The following is a 27,560-nucleotide window of genomic DNA, read 5'->3' as shown; positions in this document are numbered from 1 at the left end:
TGAATAGCATATATTTTGTTCTGATTTCAAAGGCATTAATGGAAGTATCAAAAAGAATTGGCCCCAGCACCGATAAGAACTTTTCCAAGTCATCCTGTTCCTACCCCTCCCCACCTCCCCGCATTCTTCCACTCAGCAATAATTTTCCCCTGTCATCACTCTGGCCATATTCGTGGCTTTGCATTTGAACATCCTGATGCTACAAGGTGCTGAGTGCCCTTGGCTTTCATTTAACTTCCATCACATTATCACCTGTTGCTTTGGGATCCAACTTCAGTGGGAGGTGCAGTTACTCAGCAGTGCTGCTCAGGAGGCAGCCAGCACTTTCAGAATTGAGGCCTAACTTCTCATGCAAAATGTTTATCAAAAGCCTCACTGTGCCCAGAGCACATTCTCTTCACCACTTCACCATCCAGCTTCCTCACAGAATTCTCTGGGTGAAATGGGAGCTGCTCCTTGTATCCCACCCCAGCCATGGTCTCGCTTTCCATTTGTGAAGCTCATCAGTTCACCCCTTTCCAAAGGGCATTAAAACATTCTTGCCCCAGAGGTAGATGGATGTACTAGTATAGAGTGCCTGATTTCTCATCCAGCCCTCTAGTCACTTATGCCACGAACTCAGTGAAAAGTCACACCAGTGACCGTGCTGGAAGAAATCTCATTTGGTCCTGGAGATATGTTTACTCCATCTTTTCCACCAAGTCAGCTTTTGACAAAAGCAGTGGAAACAGCCACTTGTGAGTACGTAGTCTGTCTCTCACTGATTTAGCAATTCATGAGACAACCCTTTCTCCCCGCTCCTATCCTTGGAGAAGGCTGGGTTTGAATAATTTGGAGTCCTAGGTACAACACTTCTTCACCAAAGGACTCTGCCCCCTCCCTGTGGCCACATCCCCACTTGGACACAGGTATGGGGACACTTCTCCCCTCCCAGAGAGACAGGGCTCGTGGCTTGGGGCCCCCTTCTTCCTGAAAGCAGCAGCAGCAGCATTCTCCTTTCTCCCTCAAAGAGGCAGAGGTGGAAGCAAAACCCCAATCTACCCCAGTACTTAGCTCAGCAGCCAGGGTGTATCTGCTTGGGTGGGTGGACTAGTCCTGCTGCACTCTTCTCCTGCCACACACAGCTCTCTGCTAGGGTGGTGTTGGCAAGGCCCCTTTGAGAATGTGCCTTACAGTTAATGCTCTGGTGAGCTGCCATGGGGAAGTCAAACCTCTCACAGTGATTGTTTCACGCTGTTTGCAAGCTCAGCCAGACATTGCTACCTTGGTTACACTCAGTTCATGTTTTCTTTACAACCATAAGGACTAGAAACTTATGTAAAAGCTCAGGTTCCAGGAGCTAGAGCCTAACACATGGACTTATAATGCCTATACTTTAATCTGGCCCTGAGTCTCAATGGGAGACTGCAGGAAGAGGAAATTCAGCCTGTTCACCCCATCTGACAGTAGGGCTGAAGGAGACAACTCATGGCTTGATTTCCCTTCTTTCTAGAACTTTGTGATGTGCACGCTCCAGCCACTCAGAGCTTCCTAACATGCCAACTGCACTGAGCATGCTGCAGCCCCACAATGCTTTTCACATGGCAAACACACTGAGCATGCTTTGCGAACGGGGCCGCGAATAGGGATTTTCGAGAGGGAGTTTGGAAGGGGAGTGGGAAGGAGGCAAGGTACACGTCCCATTCTTTAAAACCTTTAAACTAAACTATAATCAAAAAACCTTTAGACAAAAACCTTATCATTAGCCTAGGTAGCTGTAGGAGAGAATGCAGGCAGAAGCCCAGGAGCAGAGTGGGGGCTCTCCTGTTTATTGCGCTCAGTGTAGCGTGTATGATTACCTGCCCTGTGGGCGGGTGGCGTATGTGTGCATTCAGTGCAAGGAGCTCCTGGCCCTCAGAGACCATGTACGGGCTTTGGAGGCCAGGGTGGTGGAACTGGAGGAGCTAAGGGAGGCAGAGAGGGATGTTGATGAAGCTTTCCGGGACGCTGTAGATTTGTCCCACCTCCGGTCAGGCAGCCCCTGCACTGTTGAGGATGAAAGGTCAGGGAAGGAGAGCAGTCAACGGGAGCAGAGGGAAACCTTCCCATAGTTGGGACCCTCCTTCCAGATGATGTTGGGGTATCCTCTCACACTGAGGTTACCTCTCTGAGGTTACCAGTCATTAGGAAAAGGCAGATGTTAGTAATGGGAGATCATTAGAAACATAGATAGCAGGGTTTGTGATGACTGGGAGAACCACATGGTGACTTGCCTTCCTGGTGCAAAGATTGCGGATTTCTCGAGGCATCTAGATAGACTTATGTATAGTGCTGGGGAGGAGCCAGTGGTCGTGGTACATGTAGGTACCAGTGACATAGGGAAGGGTAGGAGAGACATCCTGGATGCCAAATTTAGGCTGCTAGGAAAGAGACTCAGGACCTCTATGGTGGCATTCTCAGAAATGCTCCCAGTTCCACACACAGGGCCAGGTAGGCAGGCAGAGCTTCAGAGTCCCAATGGGTGGATGAGACGATGGTGTAGGGAGGAGGGGTTTAGATTTATTAGGAACTGGGGAAACTTTTGGGATAGGGGGAGCCTATACAGGAAGGATGGGCTCCACCTAAACCAAAGTGGATCCAGACTGCTGGCACTTCACATTAAAAAGGTTGCAGAGCAGTTTTTAAAAACTTAGGCCTGGTCTACACTGGGGGGGGGATGAAATCGATCTAAGATATGCAACTTCAGCTACGAGAATAGCGTAGCTGAAGTTGACATATCTTAGATCGACTTAGAATCACTTACTGCGCGTCCTCGTGGTGCGGGATTGACGGCCACCTCTCCCCCGTCACCTCCGCTTCCGCCTCTTGCCATGGTGGAGTTCCAGAGTCGACGGCAGAGTGATCGGGGATAGATCGATCACTACCCATCGATCTGGCGGGTAGTGTAGATGTGGCCTAAGAGACGGGGGAAAGCCAATTGCTGCAGAGGAGCATGTGGTTCGGACAGAGACTTCTCTTAGAGGAGAGTCCATTGATAGAGATTCTCTAGGTTTTAGTCAGGAGGAGGGAATGGAAGAGGATGAAGTATGGGCCAGATCAGATGAGAAACATCCCCATAAAAAAGAATCTGACACATCAGAAAAGGGCAGACAAATAAACAGTGACAAGTTTTTAAAATGCTTGTACACAAATGTTAGAAGTCTAAATAATAAGATGGGTGAACTAGAGTGCTTCGTGTTAAAGGAGGATATTGATATAATAGGCATCACAGAAAGCTGGTGGAGTGACGACAATCAATGGGACACAATCATTCCAGGGTACAAAATACATTGGAAGGACAGAACAGGTCTTGCGGGGCGGGGACTGGCACTATATGTGAAAGAAAATGTAGAATCAAATGAAGTAAAAATCTTAAATGAATCCACATGTTCCATAGAATCTCTATGGATAGTAATTCCATGCTCTAATATGAATATAACAGTAGGGATCTATTATCGACCACCTGCCCAGGGCAGTGATAGTGACGATGAAATGCTAAGGGAGATTAGAGAGGCTATCAAAATAAAGAACTCAGTAATAGTGGGGGATTTCAGTTATCCCCATATTGACTGGGTACATGTCACCTCGGGACGAAATGCAGAGACAAAATTTCTCGATACTTTAAATGACTGCTTCTTGGAGCAGCCGGTACAGGAACCCACCAGGGGAGAGGCAACTCTCGATTTAGTCCTGAGTGGAGCGCAGGATCTGGTCCAAGAGGTAACTCTAACAGGACCGCTTGGAAATAGTGACCATAATCTAATAACATTTAACATTCCTGTGGTGGGAAGAACACCTCAGCAGCCCAGCACTGTGGCATTTAATTTCAGAAAGGGGAACTATGCAAAAATGAGGGGGTTAGTTAAACAGAAATTAAAAGGTACAGTGACTAGAGTGAAATCCCTGCAAGCTGCATGGACACTTTTCAAAGACACTAAAATAGAGGCCCAACTTAAATGTATGCCCCAAATTAAAAAACACAGTAAAAAAACTAAAAAAGAGCCACCGTGGCTTAACAGCCATGTAAAAGAAGCAGTGAGAGATAAAAAGGCATCTTTTAAAAAGTGGAAGTCAAATCCTAGTGAGGTAAATAGAAAGGAGCATAAACACTGCCAAATTAAATGTACAAATGTAACAAGAAAAGCCAAAAAGGAGTTTGAAGAACAGCTAGCCAAAACCTCAAAAGGTAATAACATGTTTTTTTAAGTACATCAGAAGCAGGAAGCCTGCTAAACAACCAGTGGGGCCCCTGGACCATCAAGATACAAAAGGAGCTGTGACAAAATTCCTGCTCTACCTTGGTGGGTCTTGCACTTATTGGTGGATTTGCTCGCCTTGGAGCGTCACAGCAGCCCTCAGCTTGGCCGTTTTTCTGAATTCACAGTCCAGGTTGACTCCTCCTGTGTCTGACCAGGAGGTGGGAGGAACCCACCTGCCTCTACCCTGGGTTGCAGCCCAGGGCCCTGTGGAATGCAGCTGTCTAGAGTGCCTCCTGGAACAGCTGTGTGACAGTTACAACTCCCTAGGCTACTTCCCCATGGCCTCCTCCCAACACCTCCTTTATCCTCACCATAGGACCTTCCTCCTGGTGTCTGATAATGCTTGTACACCTCAGTCCTCCAATAGTCCGCATTTTCACTCTCAGCTCCTCACACATACACCACAAACTGAAGTGAGCTCCTTTTTAAAACCCAGGTGCCCTGATTAGCCTGCCTTAATTGATTCTAGCAGCTTCTTGATTGGCTATTAGCCAGGATGGGTAAGGAATGGTGTCCCTACCCTCTGTTTGTCAGAGGGTGGAGATGGATAGCAAGAGAGAGATCACTTGATCATTACCTGTTAGGTTCACTACCTGGCATTGGCCACTGTCAGCAGACAGGATACTGGGCTGGATGGACCTTTAGTCTGACCCACTATATTGTTATGTGCTTATGTTCTCCCTAGAGCTAGAGCTCTGGATGAGGTGGGTGCAGCTGGACACTTCCCCTTTGGCAGGGGTTTTAATCAGAGTTCTTCCACTGACTGGTGTTAACAAATCTGTGCACTTCATAGTCTTTATTACTGAGTAAGGACTCATGCTCCTATCTTAGGAGGCCAACAAGTATCATCCCGCCCCATTTCACAGATGAGAAACAGAGTAAAGTCACTTCTGGCACAGGTGCAAAGTAAAGTCTTTGTTGTGTCTCCTTCTACAGGATAACAGCTTACTAGTGCTACCAGACACTCCTTTATTGCAAGTGTAGAGGTCATCATCACCTATGTGGGTGATCAATATCATTGCCAATAATGGAATTTGTTTTGTTCAATTTGCTGCTAAAAACATGGGAAATTATATTAAAAAATGTAAAAGAACATTAAGGTTGTAAAGTCAAGCTCTCAGAAGTTAGAAAAGGCCAGAATTAAGGTTACCCATGCATATGCATTGTGGTATGTGTTTTAATTACATGATCACATATTATAGCAGGTACATGACCCGTGCCTCCTTCAGTGCATAAGATGGACAGTGAATAAGGTGCAGAGAGTTGCAAGAGGAGAAGGGACATCCTCCTATGTTTAAAGCGCTGGACTGAAACCCAGGAGAAGTGGGCTGTATTCCTGGCTCTGTCACAGACAGGAAACAATCGTAATCCTGGGTACTTTACATAATCAAAATGCTGTACAAACATTAGCTAATATCCCCATTGTGCACAAGGAAAAAGTTGAGGGACAGAGCTTAAGTAACTTGCCCAATGTTACACAAGAGTTAACGGCACAACCATATTAGAACGCAGGACATCTTAATTCTCAACCCCAGTTCCTTCATTTAGGCTATACTGCCTCTCCACAGCTTTCCTTTAGGTTGGCTCTGCTAACCTGTCATGTAAAGGGCAAGGTAATAAGTCATGTGAAAAATATTGTGGCTCCAGTCCATGCTTCACCAACCATATTCTGTTACCAAAAGAAAACTACTGCAGAAGAAAAAATCCTTAGGCTTGATTCTTCTCCTGGTGGTGTAAATCAAGAGTAACTCTAGTGAAAATATTGGAACTACCCCAGTGTAAAACAGGTCTGCGAGCACAGGGAGGTCCCGTATTTGAATACTTTGGCTCAAATTCCAACCTAGTGTGAGCAGATGGTATTCTATTTGGCCTTTTGTTCTTACTGCAGGTTCTCCTATTAGGGACTAGAAAGAAGCTGTCTCTCTCAATTGTTTGCATGATTCTTCTCTTCCTGGGTGTCAGTCGTCATCCAAGCAAACTGCCACAGATCATATAACTCAAGACAATAGAGTATTGGCCTGCACCTGCTGGCGGTTTGCCAGTTATGTCTAGAATGAACAGAGACTCTCTTTTCAATTAACTTTATTTAATAACCTGAATTCTGTCCCTATAAAACCACTTGTAATTTAAAATCAACTATGGTGAGTAGGTCAATATACTAGTAATCAACAGCAGTGTCATGTTCCTTGCTTGTTTTTCTTATTGGTAATTATTCAGTAGGAGCCCAGCCCACCTGCTGCCAACACACAATTAAAAAAAGTATTTTTAAGGCAGTAAAGACAGTGAACAGCACTGTCATCCTTCCAAGGAATGTTGCATTGCACATACAAATAGCAATCCTCATGCCTATTAAGTCATTTTCCTCTTATTCTCAGATAGCTTTCCTTGACTCATACAGGATCTCTCCAGTAGCAATTCGTCTTTAGGCTGCTGTTTTGTCTATTGCTCATTCTCTTGTAATTAAAAACATACGTCTCATGTGTGGACTAACCAGGGTGACCCAAATGGTATTTTCTAGCTCGACACTATATATGCAATATGAAAAAGTGGTAGCAAAAAATGTTGATGGCTCTCTTCTCTGATGCTGATAAATTCAGAAGAGAAAAAGCTAACAGCCCTGATTATCCACTCAGTTACACCAATTTTATTTATGCCAGTGTCACTCCATTAATTTCATGCCAAAACCATGTTCCATTTCAAGGGAGTGATACTATTACTCCCTCTTTATTCTTAGGGTGACCATATAGCAAGTGTGAAAAATTGGGAAGGGAGTGGGGGGTAACAGGAGCCTATATAAGAAAAAGCCCCAAATATCAGGACTGTTCCTATAAAATCAGGACATCTGGTCACCCTATTCGTTCTCCAGTGTGGCACAAGAGCCTGTGATAGGGTATACAAACCCCGCACTGGAACAGAAAGGGTTAAAGGACAGTCCTGGGCCCAGCTAACCCCACTGTTCCAATCCTGCAGCGCATGCCCCAACTAGAGAGAGAGTTGAAAAGGAGCAAACCAGCTCAGAATGGGGAGGAGTACAGACCTACCCTGAAGGCTCCTGCCAAAAGGGACTAGTGACGCTTCCCTGAAGGACTGTATGCTGAGCCCGGTCGGAGCAGACAGTTTGTTTTCCTTTTCTTCATCTAGGATCAGGAATGGAGGGAAGCATTAGTAGGAAGTGACCTGGGAAGGGTAACTCAGGGGGTCCTCTCCGGAGGCCAAATGCTGTCAACCTTCCTAGGGTTAGAGCCCGGTGGAGTGGTCATGTCCAAGCTCCACACGACTGAGTGGATACTAACTACTAGAGGCCTCATTGGGCTGGAATGCCTATTAAAGAACCAATATTTTAATTTATAAAGAATATGGGATGAGAAATCCAGGAAATTATGTGTAGTATATTACATCTAGAGCAGTTTCTAACTGGAACGCTCTTATCATGAAAAGTGGGCACTTACGGTCTTCAGTGGGATTGCACAGGTGTTACTAACTTGGCCCTGAAACTGTAATGTGCTGTGCTAAAGTTTAAAGAGTAGCAAAATCTCATTTTGCCACTAAAAGGCAGCAAAGGAGATTTGGGATACATAAAGGGAGCAGACCTGTTCAGTGTCATCTTTACAGAGTAGAACTGCCCCTCCCCCCCACTTTTTTTTTTTTTTAAATTTACTTAGATTATGAAATCTGAAAAATTCATAGCAGGCAACAAAATACACCAGTGTGGCAGTTCTGATACTGTTATTGAATTGCCTATGTGGAAGTCCCACCAATGCCAAATCTCCTTTCTGAACAAGAGATGCTACACTAAAAATACCAGGACATGAAAAAGAAAAAAAACCCATTGTGAAAATGGAAATGACTATAACTTGAAACCCATAATCACTGTCACAAGAGTATATTATCTACTGAATGATTTGCACAATACAAGAAGTTAGTGGTTATTTTTCATTTTATTTTACCTTTCATTTTGTAACTGTTATGGGCGGGGGTGTCAATTTTATTCTCATGGTCAGGGTTGACCTTATTACAGTTGTTTTTACAATGTTTCCAGATTATTTAAATTATACCAAAAAGGCTTGCCTGATATAATTCACGCTCCTCTAAATTGCATTGGGCAAATTCAGAAAACAAGAATGTTTCCAAAAAAGTAAAGATATCTATTCCTGCTACTGTAAATGCTTAGGTATGACAATTACTCTGTTTCTATAGATAACTTTTAAATACACACATTTTAGGTCACACTAACATTTACAGTTCATGATATGTGTAAAAAGGTGAAATATTTCACATTAATATCTTGCTGAAAGACATTGACTGTATTTCATTTTTTTGGCAAACATCTAAATCAAGACAGATCATTGATTTTATGAACTTTTGAACGGATACACATTATTTTGTTTGCAACTTGCAATAAAATTTAACTTCCAAATAAACAGTCAATTTTGGGAAAAATACAGAGGAGAAATTCTAGATATTTAAACCAATACTCTCATCTCTTCCAGTGACATGCATCTTATTACTTCAGAGGGGTTAGTGCTTAGATGTCAGAGTCAGCGTAGAGGACACTCGGAAGATCTGGGGGAGCATATTACTCAGCTGATAAAACATTTCCTCAGATATAGTCTGTAAAAATGAAGACAACAGAAAGCATTGATTTGTTTGCTATAATTTGGATGAGACCAACATTCTCTCTATATTCTCCCCTCTCCTCCAGTACTTTACTCGGTAGTGGAGTCTTATAGCAGCACATCCACCATCCAGATGAGGTTTCCAGCCACTGATGCTATGACTAGGGCCCTACTTGAATCGTGGGATGATCTTCAAATAAATGCATCTGAATCGCGAACAAGAGATGGAAAATCGCAGAAAGGTAATAACGGACCTTTGTTAATAGCAGTAATTTGGAAAAGCTAGAGTAGACCTATTTGCTTAAGAAAAAATTGCTGGAATAATAAACACTCAAGTATTATGTTATGCCTGCTAATTTTTTTGTAACCAGATATTTTGCTGCAACTATATTACACCTTTTTTATTATTATTATTTTTTAAAGTCACCAGTACAACATAAAATTCAGAAATTAAGTCTTAACACAATGGCTATAGAAATCAAGACCAGTCACATTAGCCTTTTACATGTTACAGGTATTGAATGTTAGTGCAGTACTAACTGCATGCTCAAAAGGCATGCAAAATTGTGATCTGTGCAAAATAAGCTAATTAAAAACAAAATTGTGGTGGAAGCCTGATATTGCAGTATCTGTAATTTCCACAATATTGCAAATGAACTAGACTCTTAGCTATAACCTAATTCTAGCAATTAATAGGACAAAACCTACTTGGGAATATTACCCTGTATTTACATTAGTAAAAAATATCTATTTAAAGAGGCTTTCTTCCTCCAGTCACTGACTTTCTCTTACGTAGCCCTAGCATAGACCTTTTCATGATTTCAGATTAGTGTCTCACTCTCTGAATTCCAAAATTAGATCTGATTTTGCTAGTAGTCTATTCTTGGTTCTCGTTGCCTAGAGGCTCATAACGTTGTGTTAAGTAATTTTTTTAACTTATGAATATGCTTCCAAATAATGCTTCCTTCCAGTTAACTTTACAATGTACATAACTTTAAGGACCACAGCAAATAAACAAAACTTAGCACTGATCACAACTTTTGGATGACTTCCTGCTTCTGAAGATCATCCAGAATTCAAACAATTTGGGGTAGTTATTAACAAACAACTTTGTAGTTCTAGTGCACGTCTATTGAGGCCTGATCCTGTGCCCCTGAAGTAAAGGGGAGCTGTGCCACTGATTCAGTGGGAGCATGATTGGGCTCTCTCCACACTAACTTTCAAAGATGCTGGAGAAGACCAACTGAAAGCTTAAAATAAAGTCATTTAAGCTTAAACTCCACACTTTCTGAAGAAACTAGCAGTAAAAACACATCTTTATATTAGTATGTACCCTCTAAAACTCTGTGAATTCTGACTCCCGTTATCTGATAACGATAAACAGCGATAATGATATACCCTATAATGCCTTCTATCTGTGGCTGGCAAAAAGTGGTTCAAACATTAAGTGTCACAACACCTCTAAAGCATGTATTCTTCCCAATTTACAGATGAGAAAACTAAAGCACAGAGATTTTTTTTTTTAAAAAAGGCACAGCAGGGAACAAAACCCAGATTTGTCAGCACCCAGAACCCTGTTCTGTTTTTGTCTCCTAGGCCATAACAGGAGTTAATTTCTCTATTAAACCTACCTGCGGTACCAGAAATTGTACAGTCCGAGAAATTCCTCCATCCCATGAAGCCATTTCCATCATGAAGCCTAGAAGACAACATTCACATATTTACACACTATACGCATTAGATTTTCCTTTTAATGACACTTATCAGAGTGTGGTATACATTTACATATATAGTTATGATTTCAGACACCTGGTGGAGCTGCATAAACCAGATTAGCACCTCTGGGCCCTTAGTCTTCACTAGCCTGCCCAACCTGCTGGTTCAAATCTCTGGTCAGCCTGCAGATCCTGATGATCCACTATGGAGAACACCATTCTAGTCTTGAAGGGTGTAAAGTTCCTGCGCTTGTGGAAACTGCACAATCTCGTGCTGGTCAACATGGAGCTGCAGCAGGCATCAGAAGATACTTTTTGGATCTGTATTACTTTGACAGCTTGCTTTCAACAACTAGCTATGCTTTCTGGTGTGACCACACCTGGAATATTGAATTCAGTTCTGGGCACTCTAATACCAGAAATATATTGACAGACTGGACGCAGTTTGGAGAAGGGCAATAAAAATGATCATGAGGAACTGATTTGTGAAGAAAGAGCAAAACATGTACACTTTCCTAATAGCATTTTTCTATTTTGCTGACATAGGGATGTTGTATAACTGTGAATGAGCATATGGCTCCCACCTAATAACCCCCACTAAGAAGAAACTGGCTAACTTCTAGTGTAGGGGGCCTAACATTCAACTAATATTTGAAGGGTTTGAACAGCAAAGATGGTGAGGAATTATTTAAATGTAGGGCACAGGAGTACAACCAGTAGTAATAGATAACAGACAAATAAAAAGGGGAAACTGAGACTAAGTATCAGGAAAATGCCTGCTCATTCACCTCTGAAATAATCTCCTAAAAAAATTAGTAGAAGCTCCATTGTGTGGGTCATTTAAAACGTCAGCTGAATGAGATACTGGAAAATATACTGGGAAGGAACAATTATGCACTGGCAGACAGATGTCTTGATAGTGTAATGTGTCTTTTTTCATCTTTGTCTTCTAGACTTGGGCCTTGTCTACACATACCGGGGGTTTGACATGTGGCGATCGATGCATCGGTGGTTGATTTAGCAGGTCAGATCGCTCTCCCGTCGACTTCTGTACTCCACCTGAACGAGAAGCGCAAAGGGAGTCGACGGGAAGAGTGTCTCCAGTTGACATCACGTAGTGTGGAACCCATGGTAAGTAGATCTAAGTATATCGACTTCAGCTACGTTATTCACATATCTATACCAACCCAACCCTCTGTGTAGACAGCCCTAGGTGGACAGAAGAATTCTCCTGTCCACAGTGCTACCACCTCTCGGGGAAGGTGAATTACTGATGCCAATAGGAGAATCCCTCCCATCAGCATAGATAGTGTCTACACTGAAGCGTTTACAGTGGTGCAGCTGTAGTGCTCAAGTGTAGACAAGCCCTGATATGAGAAGTGTGTGTTAATATTACTTTTTTCCCCTCTGTTCTAACACAGCATCATGTGTTCATCACTTTTTAAACAGGAAAGAATATAGAAAACATACACATTAATGGTAAAGTTATGCCAACAGATACAAAATTACTTCTGACGCTCTATTTTGAATTCCTCACATTTTTCATCTCTTTTGCAATATGTAATTTTAAGTGATTTTTGCTGACAGTTAATGTGACAAAATAATAAGTGAAGCGTGCACTAACCTTTGACACATTTAAACACAAGCTCTGCCCTCTTTAAGCACCATGGTATAGTCATTTCCTTAAAAAAAAAAAAGCTAGTTAAAATTGGTTAAAGTTAATAACATAACAAAAGCATCAACAAGTGGCTCAAGACAGTGTTGCAAGACAATGTTTTTCTATATTTTCGTGTTTATCTTATTCCAATGTCTTATTTACTCTCATATTGTCTTTACAGTCTCTAGTGTTATGAGCTTGCACACCTGCTCATTTTCTGAACACAATTTTCTCTGCTAGAAAGCAGAAAGTTCTCTCCTTAAGCAGAGGTCTCTCTCGAATGTCTCAGGCCATAGAGCACATTTGCTAATGTGGTTTATTGATCTGCTTCATTCTTTTCAAATAATATCATAGACAAAGAACACTTAGTTTTCCAAAGCATTCTGCAAATGTTTATTGTTATGGATTACCACAAAAACTTAGCTACTGCTTTATGTAAAGTGCTGAGAGGCTACTGTGTGAACAGTGCAATATGCATTTTTAAGCTTAGATTTTCCAAAGGGGGATATTGATGCACAGCTCCCATTCATCTCAAGGACATTCACATGCACTATTACCATAAGCAGCTTTGAATATCTCAGCTTTCATGTATTACATACAATTAAACTGCTTATACAGTCCGATCCAAACTTTGGATTGCCAGAGTAAGGATGTGTTCAGCAGCCTAACTGCAGTCATTGAATTTGCTGGTATTCTTTTTGAGGACTTCTAGCTATGACCCTCATACTATCGCCACTGACATACTAAAAATGCCCTGGCAGATAGATCCTCTATTGGGGTTGGATTTATATCCCAAAATAAATTCAATAATTCAAGTGATACAGATACAAGAAGAGATGGAGAGAGAATTTGGAGCTTCCGTTAAATAACCGAGATTAGGTATGGTACCTTGCACCTATAAAGTATCCCAAGAGGCATGGTTAATAGGGACTTGTCAAATAAATTTGAGATCTAGATAGAAGTTTAAACACTGGGAAACATTACATGAATTTAGGACATTCCTTGGAATCTAAGCCAAGAAATGGAAAATACTATCAGTGGCAGATAAAAAAATGTCAATGTTGTTAACGTTATTTAAAAAGAATCATTCCTATGATTCAAAAGATAAGCACTTCCTAGTATGAACAGAACTATGCATATAAACATGGACTTGGCACTCTACCTACCCTTCCAAATTTCCAGTTTAAGCACTTTTGTATTCCACAAAACCAGCAAATGGTTTTAAATCTACACAGTGTAAATGACAGATTGTCAAACACCACACAAAGAGCATCTCTACAGCAGGGGAAAAAAAAAAATCAGCCTTATTTAAAAAGTATCAAACTTCTGATCATTTGGTTAACACAAATACAGTTCACCCCATACATGGCCTTAGAGGGTTGCTGTAAGCTGTAGTTCCCACCTACACTAGATACAGTGGATCGTTATTTAAAAAAAAAATCGAGAGCGGCAGTAGAACCAACATCGTAAAATGGAAACATTTAAAAACAATTTTCTCATTATGCAAATCCTTAGCATCTGTTTGCTTTGCCCTTAAGTTACGCAACAAATGAATCAGATAGCACAATGCTGCACAACGGAATATATATTTTTTTCAAGCTTTCCGGAAGAAATACTGGGTCTTCATTGTAATTTATCTGCCTACACAGGCTGTCACATGTAAGGTAGGCGTTTGTTGGTGGTTTTGATCCCTGTTTTGGCCTAGTTTAAAAACCAGTGTCTAAAAAGAAAGGTCCTGTTGCCCTGAAGGCAAATTAACAGTAGTTTTCCAGTCAGTAAGGTCAAAAAACATTTGATACCTTAAAAGGACCTACCAAAGAAGGAGGATATGACACCAGTTCTTGGACCACGTCAGAGGCGTACAGAAGTTAAGTGTTGGGGGCACTCACAGAAATAACAGACTGAACACAGAATGCCAATGAATTAAACCCAAAAAAACTCAAATATGGATTAGAATCTGAATCATTACTGTGTCACCTTTAAAAGTGATATACTCATGATTTCACTATGCTATCAGGTTATTTTTTACATGCAGACTAATGCAGAGTATTCCACTAAGGTTCATAAGGCTACTCAGATCAGATGGGCAGGGTCCTGTGTGTGTATGGGGTAAAAAAAGATACTATCATTCTAGGTTGAGTTTTGATTACTATCACTCTAGTGAGGTACAAGAAGTGTTCAGGGAGCTATGGTCTGCAGTCAGTAACCAGGATCTCATCCCTGTCTTGCGCTCTAAAATCTATCAAAAAAAGAGCTTGATTTTTTAGTAGGAGGGCCATTGTCTAGGAATTTGTTTCTCCTGCTGGTCCAAGACAGCCTAAGTATGTTGTCCTATAGAATCTGCTGCAAACCTTATATATACACACAAGCTTCTATCTGAAAGAGACAGAAGTCAGTGAGACTAGTAACATGCGTAAAGTTAAAGCAGGTTGTGACAGTTGGTACCCTTATGTTCACCACTTTTACAAAATGCTCATAAATTTTGTACCTTGTGTGCTATCATTTGAAAGCTCATAATCTGCTGAACACTACTGTCCTGGTAAAATATGGGGCAACATTATGTATAAAGTTATAAGACTCCACTGTGGCCACTGTGCTGCTGTAAGAGTGCTCATGTAGCCAAATTATGCCAATAGGAGAGAGCTCTCCCATTGATATAATAAAACCAGCTCAATGAGCTGCGGTAGCTATTCTGACAAAACTTATGTCGCTCAGGAAGGTGTTTTCTCACACCCCTGAGTGGCAAAAGTTTTGCGGATATAAGTGAGAGTGTAGACATGGCCTGAGGCATGTCCCAAGTTTAGAAAAGCAGGCACGAGCCAGGTCCTCAGAGACAAAGGCAAACTGACACATCAGCCAGGTGTCAACAAAATCAAATGAACTATCACCTAGTTAAGCAGCCATATTTTGGCAGAAAAAAGGATGTGAACGAAAAATTTACATTTTGGCAACAGAACAGCAGGAAATTCCCATGCAAACAGAATACAAATAGAGAGCTATATGAAAGGAGAACAGAGGCCACAATTCCTCCTCTCTCTATCCGTGGCAAACACATCTGAGGAACAATGGAACAGCTTTGAACTGAGGAGGTGGGGGGGAAGGAATCCTGTCTAAAAGGAGTTCAGCCAGTAACACTGATAAAGCCTGTGGTGAGAGAAATCTTTGCTTTGAATTCACTTTGCTTGATAAGTTAGGTATTCATTTGTGTTTTACCTTTTATTTCTTTGTAACCAGTTCTAGCTTTTATGCCTTATTACTTGTAATCATTTTATCTAGCTTTCTGTAGTTAACAAACCTGCTTTATTGTTTTGCTTAAACCAGTGTGTGTTTCAACTGAAGTGTTTGGGAAGCTCCACTTGTTATCCCAAATTTTGTGCATGTTATTTTCTATTAACAAAATAACGGACTTTCTATGAGCTGGTGTTGTCCAGGAGGGTACCCGGCTGTACAACACACACATTTCTGGAGGCAAGTCTGGGACTAGGAGTTTGCTGGTGTCACTCTGACATATAATTCAGGAGTGGCTGGCTTAGAGCACTCATAAAACTCAGCTGGGAGTAATTTACATGCTAGAGAGGCTGTGTGTGAGCAAGGCCAGGAGTGGTTGCTCTCACAGTAAAGCAATGTAAAAGGGACCCCAGGTTGGAGAACTGAGGGACACAGCTGTCCATCTCTGGGGAACGTCACCCAGGTGCTTAAGTTTTTACAGCATCAGGCCCTACAAGGGCTAAAAATAGAGGGTCAAGTCCTGAAGTCTCTAAGCAGTTCTCAGGTAGGCAAAAGTCCAATTAATTTAAATAAATTTGCCTTAGTAAGGACACCAGGCTACAATAGGTATACTTTGACTAAATGCCAATTTGGTAACTGTCTCATAATATATATCTGATGGAAATGAGGAGTGGAATTGTTTATGGTGGTACAAGGGCACATACCCAAAATAATTTGCCATAACACAAAAATGATACAGCCAGCCAGTTTATGCTACAGATTGTAAATCTCCATTTCTCATTTTTTGGACTTTTCAGAAAATGTTCTGCATCACTGTAATGGTCACAAAAGGTGCCTGACTGACACCCCTGAGAAATTTTCTGCTTTTCTATAGAACAGTAATACAGGCAACAGCAACGGCCCCTCTGCTCAGACTCCACAGAAAAAAAGCAGTTGTGGTGTTTTCAGTGATGAAATGTAAACACCTATGCACTAGGAAATGGTATGAAGTTATCTCAGTTTATACAGAACAGGTATGGTTTTGCATGCATTGAAGTCTACAGAATGTACTTTTTAAAAAACTCCAACAATATTATTATTATCAACAATTATTTGTATTGCCATATCACCAAGGGGCCCCAGTTATGGATCAGGGCCACTAGGCACAAGTGAAACAGTAAAAGCAACTTTTCTTTGTGACATTCGCTTTATATGAAATCCCAATATACCTCTACCCCGATATAGCGCAGTCCTCAGTAGCCAAAAAAATCTTATCGCCTTATAGGTGAAGCCATGCTATATCCAACTTGCTTTGGCCTTGAGCATTTCCGTTATTAAGTCACTTCCCACCCCGACTGACCCCTCAGAACCCCCGACCCATACAACCCCCCCCACTCCTTGTCTCCTGAGACCCCCCCCGCCTCTAACCACCCCCTATCTAAGCCCTCCTGCTCCTTGCCCCCTGACTGTCCCCTCCAGAGACACCCCCATCCCTAATCACTGCCAGGACCCCACCTCCTACCCAACTCCCCTCCTCCCTGTCCCCTGACTGCTCTGCCCCCTATCCACACCCCTGCCCCCTGACAGGCCCCCCACGCCCTATCGAACGTCCCTGTCCCCAGGACCTCCAAACCATCCAACCCCCCCCACTCCCTGTCCCCGACCGCCCCCCGAGACCCTCTGCCCCTTATCCAACCCCTTGGCCCTAGCCCAGCACCCTTAACACGCCTCTAAGAGCAGCGAGTCGGAGCCAGACACGCTGATGCACTGAAGTGCGCAGCCTCGCCCCCCAGAGTGCTGCTTTACCACATTATATCCGAATTTGTGTTATATTGTGTTGCGTTATATTGGGGTAGAGGTGTACCAGTAAAAAAGAAGTCACCCTTCATTCAGTTTAATAAACTCCATGTCATTGCTAATTTATAAAAATCCATCTACAAAAGGGCTTTTTTTTTTTTTTTTTTTGCAGAACAATAAAGAAAGCGCCTGATGAATGCCTGTCACAATGAAACATCTCAACATCTCTGCAGCTGTGCTCCTGGTTAACCACTTTACAAAAAAAATTTTTAGGTAGGTGGTAAATACAACTTTAGAAAACAAGGTTTCCAAAAGGCACCAAGTTCAGATTAGCCTTCAGAAATCTGAGATTGTTCACTTTTTCCTGTACAATGTATTACAGAAGTTGCATGTTTTAAATTAGGCCAGCCAGCTGCAGTAAATTGTTTGTTACCAGCATTTCCAATTCAATTCACAAAGTATATCAAGGATGAATACATAGTTTTGCCTAATCTACACATACTATGCTGGTCATAATGTTTATTTTGCAAATGCTTAAACCAGAAAACCAATACAAAAAGGGAGATAAAAGAAATTAGCATTTAAGAATCTAAAGAACTAGGTGTTAATTCTACTCTTCAGTTTCACACAGTAGAACATGTCTTTTAACTAGGATCCCATCAGAAAATGAGGAGTAAGTCTACACTACAGTGCTACATCAGCACAGCTGCACCAATGCAGATGCACCGCTGTAGCGCATCTGATAAAGAGATGCTATACCATCGGGAGTGTGATCTCCCGTCAGCATAATTACTCCACCTTGGCGAGAAGCAGAAGCTATGTTGGTGGGAGAGTGTCTCCCACTGACACAGTGCTGGTGTGGAACGTGAAAATTTGCGTCGCTTGGGGGTGTGATTTTTCACACCCTTGAGCAATGTAAGTTATATCTACTTGGGCTGTAGTGCAGACCTGCCCTTAGAGTACAAGAACAGGGTATTTCTTTTGTTTTGTTTTTTGTTTTTGTTTGTTTGTTTTAAGATATGCAACTGAAAATAAAACTGAACTAAAGGTTGAAGAAGAAAATCCACAAAATATATCGTAGGAATCAACTGATGTTCTCCCTCCCTAATTAAAACCTAAGACTCAAGTTCTGATAACCAATCTACATGAATAGACTCATGCCTGCATAGATCACCTCAGGTTTGTGACCTGAAAAAATGTTTATATCAGAGATAAGATTTCATTTTTAAGCGAGTTAATTATCTAGTTCTAAACTTTGAGGTTAAAGTATATAATTCTGCACAACATTAACTGAAAGTTTCCTAACTTTTGCACAATTACATCTTTTACAATAATAGGTCTTGATCCTACAAAAGAATCTGTGCAGACCCTATGTCTGTGTGGAATGCCATTTAAGTCACACATACTCTGTATACATGCAAGGATCCCTACTGGTGATTCCTTTGCAAGACTAGGGTTAGATTGATTAGTTTCTGAAGAAGGAATATGCAATGCTGAAAGTGGCGTTTTAAGTTAGGTTGCTTTTTCCTCCCAATCCCCCTCTTTTTTAAAATAAAGACTGAGACCATCCTATACTATCTACAAATAATAAACAGAACAGATCTAAATAGTACTAGTATGCTCTAAATTTCTCATCTCCACTCTTTTTCAAGAACATTGATGAAAACTGGGAATATGGCACAACTACTGTAGAGCTTTCTCAATTAGATGAGCTGATCTAGGAATACGCTACCTTTCTGAGTGCAAACATAGAAGTTAGATTACTGGGTGGTTTTGCTGGTTTTTTTGCTGTTTGTTTTTACTTACCTCTGACATATCATGGACCAGCAGAAGAGGGATGCTAACTGTAGTAATATCATGTGTACAGCAAACTTTGAGAATATTTCTGAGGCCCATGATCGCAGGATCCCGAGCAGTAATGTTACCAGACCTTACATTATCATCCACACACAGATGAAAAGCAACATGAATTTCAGAAAGATTTGAATGGCGTGTGATGTAAAATTCTCCTGCAGAATAATGAAAGAGACAATGTAATCTCTATCATGCTAGTAATCTATACTAAATACAAACATAGATAATAAACATCAAAGCATGCTGGGAATGACAGTGTAAATGTTTTAATACTAATGGTCTGAATCCGATGTGGATCCAATCCTTTATCAAATAAAATCAATTGCTGTACTTTCGTACTGTTATTTTAAAGACACAAGGCAAAATGTGCCCATCTAACCTAGATCAGAAGCTATAAATAAGAAAAGACACTAACAGATGTAAAAACCTGCAGAACAGTGACACCCTTCCCCTGTTCACATTGACCCAAGACTTATTTTCATGCTTTTCCACTGAATGTAGTTGGCATCAGAGATCTGGTGTAATAAGGCATGACAGTGCCAATATAGACAGATACGATCTATATGTGGTAGAAGACGTCAAAGGAGAAAAAAAAATAAAGAGGAGGTGGAACAGTGAAAACATATACGCAAGCAGTGAAGTGAAGACAGATGTGGGAGGCGGAAATACCCAAAATGGATGGGTTAAAATAAAGGCTACAAAAAGCCTGTGGGAAAGGATAGTGGGTTATCTAACAGGAATGTACAGGAAGATGAAGCAAGTTATCAGAGAGCATCAAAATTAAAAAGAAGGTGTAGTAATGGGGGATATTAAATACTGAGGTTTGTTTAAAAAATTTTAAAAGGTTTGCCTAAAAACAATTTGTCAAAAAGTATTTTTAGACTTGGAACAGTTTTAATCCCAAAAGTGGAGGAAGCAAGGAGGGGCAATGGAGTCTTGGATCTGATATTAGCCCACAAAGTAACAGAGATGAAGGTGTGAGGAAATTTTGGGGACAGCCACCACAAATTAAGATGCCAATCCAACAAACAGATGCACTTGGGCATAGCCCTATTGAAGTCAAGAGGGAAATCTCAAGGGGGGGGGGGGGTTCACCTGTGTGAATCTCACTGCAGGATTGGGACCAAATTATAAAGATGGGATATAGAAACAGCATCATTAGGACGCAGATTTTCATGAACAAAATATTTTTGAAATGAAGGATATTGTAAAAGTGGCTAACACGCCAGCTGGAAAGTGGAGCGAGAAAAGAGGGGAGAACTTAACACTACTCTTCTACCACCACTCACACAAAATACCAAGAGTTTTAGAAGTGGCTGAAGGACAGGTATGTGAACGAACTGGAATACAAGAGAATTATAAAGGGAGTGGTAAAAGGGTCAATAGAAAGGAAAGGAGGTGTGTGCACCAAAAAAAAAAAAAAACAGACAAAGTAAAGGAGGCAAAAGGAAAGAATGCTTGTGATGGGAGGTGGCAAGAGAAACAAAGTTCTGAGTTGGGCCCTTTGGTTCTGGTAGGCTAATTTCAACAATGCTTATACAAAACAAGGGAGAAATGTTATTCTCCCTATAGGGTTGGTCTACATGCAGTTTGTACATTCATTTAACTGCCCTGGTTTAGAAACAGCTTTAATGAAGTCAGTGCAACCGCCACACCCCCAGCATGGACACCTTCACATCAGTTTGAAGGTCTTATCTTAAGTTGGCTTGTAATTAAACTAAACTGATTTAAAACACCCACTGGGTGTTTGAAAAAAGTGTCCACATTAGGGATTGCCCTGATTTAACTAAATCTGTTTCTAAATAGTGCACAAGTTGTGTGTAGATGTTCAAATCATTTCTACAGAAACTTTTCTTACTAATGGGACAACATACACGGAGAAGCAATGAGAGATATTTCCTCCTGAAGTCCCTGGTTAAATAAAGCATTTAAGAATATGCTTAATTTTAAGTGTAGGAGTAGTCCACTGGCTTTAGTACTGTTTAGTGGAACTACTCATTTGCCTAAAGTTAAGCACATATTTAAGTGCTTTGCTGGGTCACAACAATAGTGACTAGAATCAACTATTTTAAAAGACAATTGTTTTCTGAAAATATTTCAATACTCCTTCAAATATTGTAAGCTGGGTTGTTTTTTTTTGCAAAACGAATCTTAGGCACAGATTGGTTAAGTGACTTTCCCTAAAGTTACATGGCGAGTCAGTGGCAAAGCTGGGAATAGAAACCAGATGTCCTGACACCCAGACCCATGCCTTAGCCACAAGAACACCCCTCCTCTCTTATTCAAGGCAAGTTGTGCTTAGTTTCAAATTTATGCTCTGAATTTAGAACTAGAAAAATATGTATCTATAAAGCACAGTCTGCTTTAAAAAACAAAAAACAAATACAAATCCCCATAACAGTACTCACCAGGCAAAATATTTGATTGGTTTCGTTCAATATTCTTGGACTTATCTTCATTTCCACCATTTCTATTTACGGAATCTGTATGTAATGTAACCATTAAATATATTGTATATAAGCTATTTATTATATTAGCCTTGGTAAACTGACATTAAATATTTCCACTCATCACATTGTAAGAATTTAGGAGATGATCCAAAGCCCTCTGAAATTAATGGGAATCTTTTTATGGACTCTAGTAGGCTTTGGATCAGGTCCTAAATGCAAAATCATCTCTTTGACTTAGCTTTCACACCGCAGTCCTTTATTTAGGCATACTCCGAAAACCAAATGCACCCAAAATATAATAGAAACAGAATGCTATGAACAGACTTGGAAGGAAGAAAGATTGTTATATCACTGTACTTGCAAGGCACTCAGATACTATCATGTTGGGGCCATATAAATATATAGTCACTTTAAGCCAGTGGTTCTCAACCCACAGCCCACTTGTGGCTGAATCAGCACACATCTGAGGCCCATGTAACAGCCTCAGGGCCATACAGCTAGTATGCATACTGTGTGGATGTGGCCCACTATGGTAAATAGAAGAGCAGTGGTTCTCAACCTTTCTTAAAACTGCCCTCTCCCTGCTTTTCTCCTAATTTTCATTTATTTTTATGGTCTTAATTCTCTAAAGTCACATCAGAATCTTACAGATAAGAGGAGAGCAGTAACTTGATTTTTTTTAATTTGCAAACAGGAACATAAATGTTTGTGGAAGCTCATTAACATATAACCAACAATTTACCATTTCTTTTATACAAAAAGAATTTAAAGGGAGTGTAAAAATAAGAAAACAACATAATGATTTACTACATGAAAATGAGTTACTTCTTTGTATCAAGGAAAATTATGGAGATGTTCACATAAAACCGGAAGTGAAGAAAATACTGAAAACTACTTTCATAAGACTGTCTATTACAAAATGCTGGTTCCTAAAGGAAAATAGTTTCTCTATATACTTTCGTGAGCCTACTCACGTTACTGACTCACTTAAACCACATAAGTACTTCTTTGCATGAAAACAAAAGTATGAGTACTGCCTCAACAGCATGTGGTTGAAGATTTCCTGCCATTTTGTGCAATCTCTTAGCCACTTGTAAATACAAGGTAGAGTGGTGAATGATGCACTTCCCCCTGGTCCTCATGTTAGTCAGGATATTCTCTTCTTTACTACCCAGTGGTTGTGAGGGAAAAAATCGTAACTCCCTCCACATGATTGAAATTTCTAAATCTTTGGATAGAAAATAAAAAAATAAATCAGACTACAATTTGTCCATTGCTATGGGCAGGCTTAAATTGGAGAGAGGGAGAAGGTACAGCAAGCCAGAACCTCTCTCAAGCTGCCACTTTGTGCACCAGAATCTCAAGATTTTTTTTAATTAAGTCTTTTTCTGTTAACTGATGCCACGTTATGTGCCCAAGTTTACAGATAGACTGGAACAATAGCTCTAAAAGGGGTGAACTTCCCCATTCATTATACAGGGCATTAACTCAGTTGCTGGTGTATTTTAAGTATAACTAACATCTCATATTGGCCTCATGAAAGTGGAGATACTGCCACTTGACTGGAGGGGAGAAAAATAAGATGGATCCAAGACATCCAGGAGAACCTATGGGTGTATTTGACCACCACTGAGAGGTAAACAAGCCCAGAGGACTATTCGGATTATCTGCTCAATCTATCGTGAGTGGCCTCTCAAGCAGGCAGCTTCTTTTGTGGGAGGACATTGGAAGAGTACCTCTATCTTTTTTCTTTTAAAAACGTGACTCCGGCTATACAGAATTAGTGAAAGTATCATAACAATTAGCTTTACTTATAGTATTTTCTTTTAGGGCTTGAGCCTAACTTCTGACAGGACACACAATGCTGTTACAATCGTTACAGGATACACATGCACAAGTGTAGAAGGTTAGGATATATGGCAATGTGCACTATATTAAAGTGCATGTTTGAACCCTTGATATCTGCTCATCAGTAGCTTGAAAAGAGATAACACTAATATTGCTCTATGCATTAACAGAGGGACTGGTAAAAGTTATAAAATTGTGCCAGGTAGATTTCTCCACACCAGGACCAATGTGTCTCAAGTTAATTCAGTGCCAGATAGAGTAAACAATATCAAAGACGACAATTACTCTTTGCTTACTACATATCAGATCCTGTCTTTTGGAGATCAGGATTTAAGAAGAGAAAGGATCTAACAGATGAATGTTTCTGCCTACATATGAACCTTTAAGAAAACAAAGTAAAAAGAGAGCTAGCTGAATTACTGCTACGAAGCAAAGTAAACGTAACTTATATTGGAGACCACAGAAGCCCCTAATGTTTCTGTCTTCCCTGAGCTCTCTAGCTTACTTCTATTGCAAATTTTGTATATTAGTTTCAGACAATCATACTCTGGCAGACCCTTTATGCTTAAAGAGACAAAAGTGATCTAATAAACTATTGTGTGCTTATATATATCACTCATCCCCCGCACCAATCCCAATGTGTTTTATGGAGGTACATCCCTGTTCTACCTATAGGGAAACTGAGGTGCAGAGAGGTTAAGTGACTTGCCCTTACAGACATACACACACAAAGCATTTAGTCACAGGGATGTTCTATTTCAAGAAAAATAATTTTGATTGCCACTGACCATGCTGTCTTTTTGACTTACTGCTGCGTTGTGCTCTAGCATAAAGTACAACCTGCTGCACAATTTCAAGCTGCTCTTGAATCCCAGGAAAATGGAAATCTGTGCATTCTTGGCAAACTGTTGCAAAATCTAAAAGGAAGTAAGTTTAAAACACAAATTGCAGCTTTTGTCTGTGAAGATTATATAATTTTGTGCTAGAACTCTAGCAAGCTAGTGAGAATAGCAAATGTATCTACTGCGCTCCACTTTAAATTCAAACAATTTACAAGAGAGCTAGAACATTTTTTAAATAAATAGATTTAAAAAGGAAAATCTTCAAAGACTGATATTACATACCAAGTAACCCTAAAAGACCATGCCTGAACCAAACAAATACTGTGTGCATAAATTTTTTTTCTCTTATTTTGTAAGACATATATTTGAATGCTGTAATTTCTTTTGTTGGTACCTCCTATAAATATTTTAGTGAAATGTGTCAGAGTGTTAGTTACCAACAACTGGAATGACTACTAGTGTAAAAAGTTATGTGCTGCAGAGAAAATGCATATATAGATACATTTTTCACACAACATATCTAGAAAGCCAGAATCAGAACCCTAGTTCTTCAACACCAGAAACACAGACTTTACAACTATAGAAGAGTGCCCCAGCTGGTAGCAGATTCCTTATCCTCTCTGTGAACAACAGAATAACATTATGAATCTCTCTAGATCAAAGTTCAATTCTGGTACAAAATTAATTACTATTAGTATTTCAGAGGTGCATAAAGGCTCCAACCAAGATCAAGGCCCCATTTTGCTAGGTTCTATACACACACACAAGACCTCTGTCTTTCAAAACCACTCACACATCTTTAACTTTATTCACACACGCTTCAGTGGGACTACTCACATGAGCAAAGATAAGGCTTTCGAAATCTTTGCAGGGCACTACAAAACTATCCATGTGAAGCATGTGTATAAAATATCTGCAACACTGGGGCTACATAAGCAAAGCTATCAAAGTAAGTTCTAAGACCTTCTTTCTTGTACAGCACTGAGCACACTGTCAGCCCTAAACAAATAATATGGCCCTGATCCATGCTGTGCACCTATGGAGCCCCATTATCTTCACTGTGGCTCTACAATCCACTTGTAGGTTTATGTTGCAGGATCGGGGCCTAAGAATTTTCCTCCAGTCCCTCTCTAAATAAAAGTCACCGGGTTCAGGTTTTTATTTGTTATTAAAAACAAACTGAATGGGAAAATATCTTCAAAATTTGTAGAGTGCACATGGTGCTTTTGCTATTATTCACTAAATAAGGAAGCTAATGATTGAAAAGTCAGGTAGTAAGCATTTTTATATACACCTCGTTGACCTCCACGGCATGTGACCAGGTTAATCTTTTAAGAGGGCTTTTGGGAAAGAGAATGTTTCTTAAGAAGTGGTTTTTAGGCAGAAGACATTTTCCCCCCTTAGCTCTAATTAGGTGCTGCTGTATATGACAGAAATTGCTGCCTTTTTAAATCTTTGTTTATTAGGACTTCTAAATAATTGTCAAGGACATTTAGGGATTAAGACTAGCAGCTTTTTGTCTGTTTTGATAAACTGAAATAAGTAAAAAAATAAAAATAATTATTGAGAGTATGAAACATACTTTTAGGAACCGAAGCAGCCGAGAAATAGTAGTATTGGCAATTATATCATGCTGCAGTTTCTTCTGCTACGCTGTTTTTATTCTCTTGGAATACTTTACTTCTCACTGGAAGTATTTTTTAAGGAAAGGATATGACAGGATGTCAGGGACAGGAGACCCAACCAGTAACAGTGGCTCTGGCCAAAACAAACATTTGAAATGTAAACATTTTTGTACTGAATTTCAGGAGGAAGCTGGGAGAGGTCTGTAATGCAGTTCAGAGAAAGCCGATGTGGCCAAGATTGGAACAGGGGCAAATAAAATGTCAGTTGCCTTGCCCACAGTGGATAACCATTTATACAAGTCTAGCTATTTAAAAGGGGTGCTCTCACAACTGCTACCAGTTCCGTTTTCTGGAGTAGAAAGCGCATACAACTTTCATTGACTTCCATTCAAATTTGCAGCGCTCAACACTTGTGAAACTCAGGCCTATTCATTTTAGATGCCTAAATATGGATTTTAAAGCCTAGTTTTAGGCACCCAACTGTGAAAACCTTGATCTTTGTAAAGATATAGGCAGTGCAGCACATAATTATTATTAATTATTATTATTAAGCAAGTTCCAGAGTGGGCAAGTGAGAGAGGGATCCAGACACTGCAAGACTATTTTAGTAGTTATGTTAGGACAGAGATGAAGCAAATTCAGCTACAAGATTTGAGATCTATCAGATAGAGAGAGAAATGGAGGACTTGTGGTAAAATCAAGTTTCATAGGAATTGCTTCTTTCTGAGAAGGGATGGGGAGCAAGAGTAAAGATTGCAAGGGTAACTTTGGTGTTCACTTCCACAATGCACTGAATGAGATGACCTACCTCTTTTGATGCCACTGTATGAACTGATTCGGTTGTCTACCAATAAAACCAGACCACAAAGAGAAGTTGAATAGAGTGACAATGCAGTTTGAAGTCTGTGAAGCTTTACTCCACTTCGGTGATTGCGTTTGTGTTTACAGAAGTCCAGTATATCAGCTCTCAATAATCTCAAATTATGCATGGTTTTCAACTGGGCTCCTGTATAGAAAGCAAACGCAAAGAGCGCTGAATACAAACAACTTCATAAATATTACTAAATAACGAACTAGAGTACTCATTGCTATCAACCCTTTAATGCTCAAATATGCATTGTGTACGTGCGTGACCAAGACTTAGAATGGAGATACACAACAAATAATCAAATGAGGGTAATGAGTGAGGTTTTTTCTTTAGCATCTATAAAGGTGTCAAGATTTTATACTACCGATAGTAGCAATTTATAAGACTAAAGGGTCTGATAAGACAATGTGTGTATGATAGAGGAAGGTAAATCTAGGCCTCTAAACAAGTCCCATCCTCCACCACGAGACAGAAGATGAAATATGTAGGTTGTCAGCACATGTCAAATATTAAAAAAATACAATTGCATAAACGAATTACAACTGTTCATTTAAAATATTTAATTTTTGGAAATTCTTTTGTAGAGTTTAATCCAACTCTCAACTTTTGTCATTGACTTTAACAGAAGCTGAATCAGGCTCTAGGTAAAAAAAACAACATTTTAACTGTATCATGAAATTTTCCCTAGAAAGTGTTTTTCAGTTAGCTACTTACAACAGATCAAGATGCCTTATTCCAGGTATTATTTTAATACTTTGTCACTTATTCCCAGTATAATCATACTTCAGCTTAATGACTTCTTGA

The 27,560-nt window shown here is 40.3% G+C and overlaps 1 protein-coding gene across 10 annotated transcripts in view; it reads right to left on the bottom strand.

Annotated features, from left to right (window-relative positions):
• Positions 1 to 8,196: 8,196 nt before the first annotated feature.
• The window catches only part of FERRY3 (FERRY endosomal RAB5 effector complex subunit 3), a 32,781-nt gene continuing 13,417 nt past the window's right edge, over positions 8,197 to 27,560 (bottom strand). For 8 of the 10 annotated variants that reach the window (XM_073314686.2, XM_073314715.2, XM_073314676.2 and 5 more), the window contains 7 exons: positions 26,697 to 26,894; positions 24,210 to 24,338; positions 21,532 to 21,606; positions 19,076 to 19,278; positions 12,233 to 12,290; positions 10,525 to 10,592; positions 8,197 to 8,888 (listed from right to left, as the gene is read on the bottom strand). In XM_073314686.2, the coding sequence (XP_073170787.1) occupies positions 8,796 to 8,888; positions 10,525 to 10,592; positions 12,233 to 12,290; positions 19,076 to 19,278; positions 21,532 to 21,606; positions 24,210 to 24,338; positions 26,697 to 26,894 (824 nt within the window). In that variant the 3' untranslated portion in view covers positions 8,197 to 8,795. Of the gene's footprint in view, positions 8,889 to 10,524; positions 10,593 to 11,584; positions 11,668 to 12,232; positions 12,291 to 19,075; positions 19,279 to 21,531; positions 21,607 to 24,209; positions 24,339 to 26,696; positions 26,895 to 27,560 lie in introns of all 10 variants that reach the window. The other 2 variants (XR_012155290.2, XM_073314734.2) reach the window with 2 other exon arrangements.

Source organism: Lepidochelys kempii, chromosome 1 (genome assembly GCF_965140285.1).
Source record: "Lepidochelys kempii isolate rLepKem1 chromosome 1, rLepKem1.hap1, whole genome shotgun sequence".
NCBI classification, from domain to species: Eukaryota; Metazoa; Chordata; order Testudines; family Cheloniidae; genus Lepidochelys; species Lepidochelys kempii.
The sequence above is the reverse complement of the archived record's forward strand: the minus strand, read 5'-3'. Positions and strand labels throughout refer to the sequence as shown.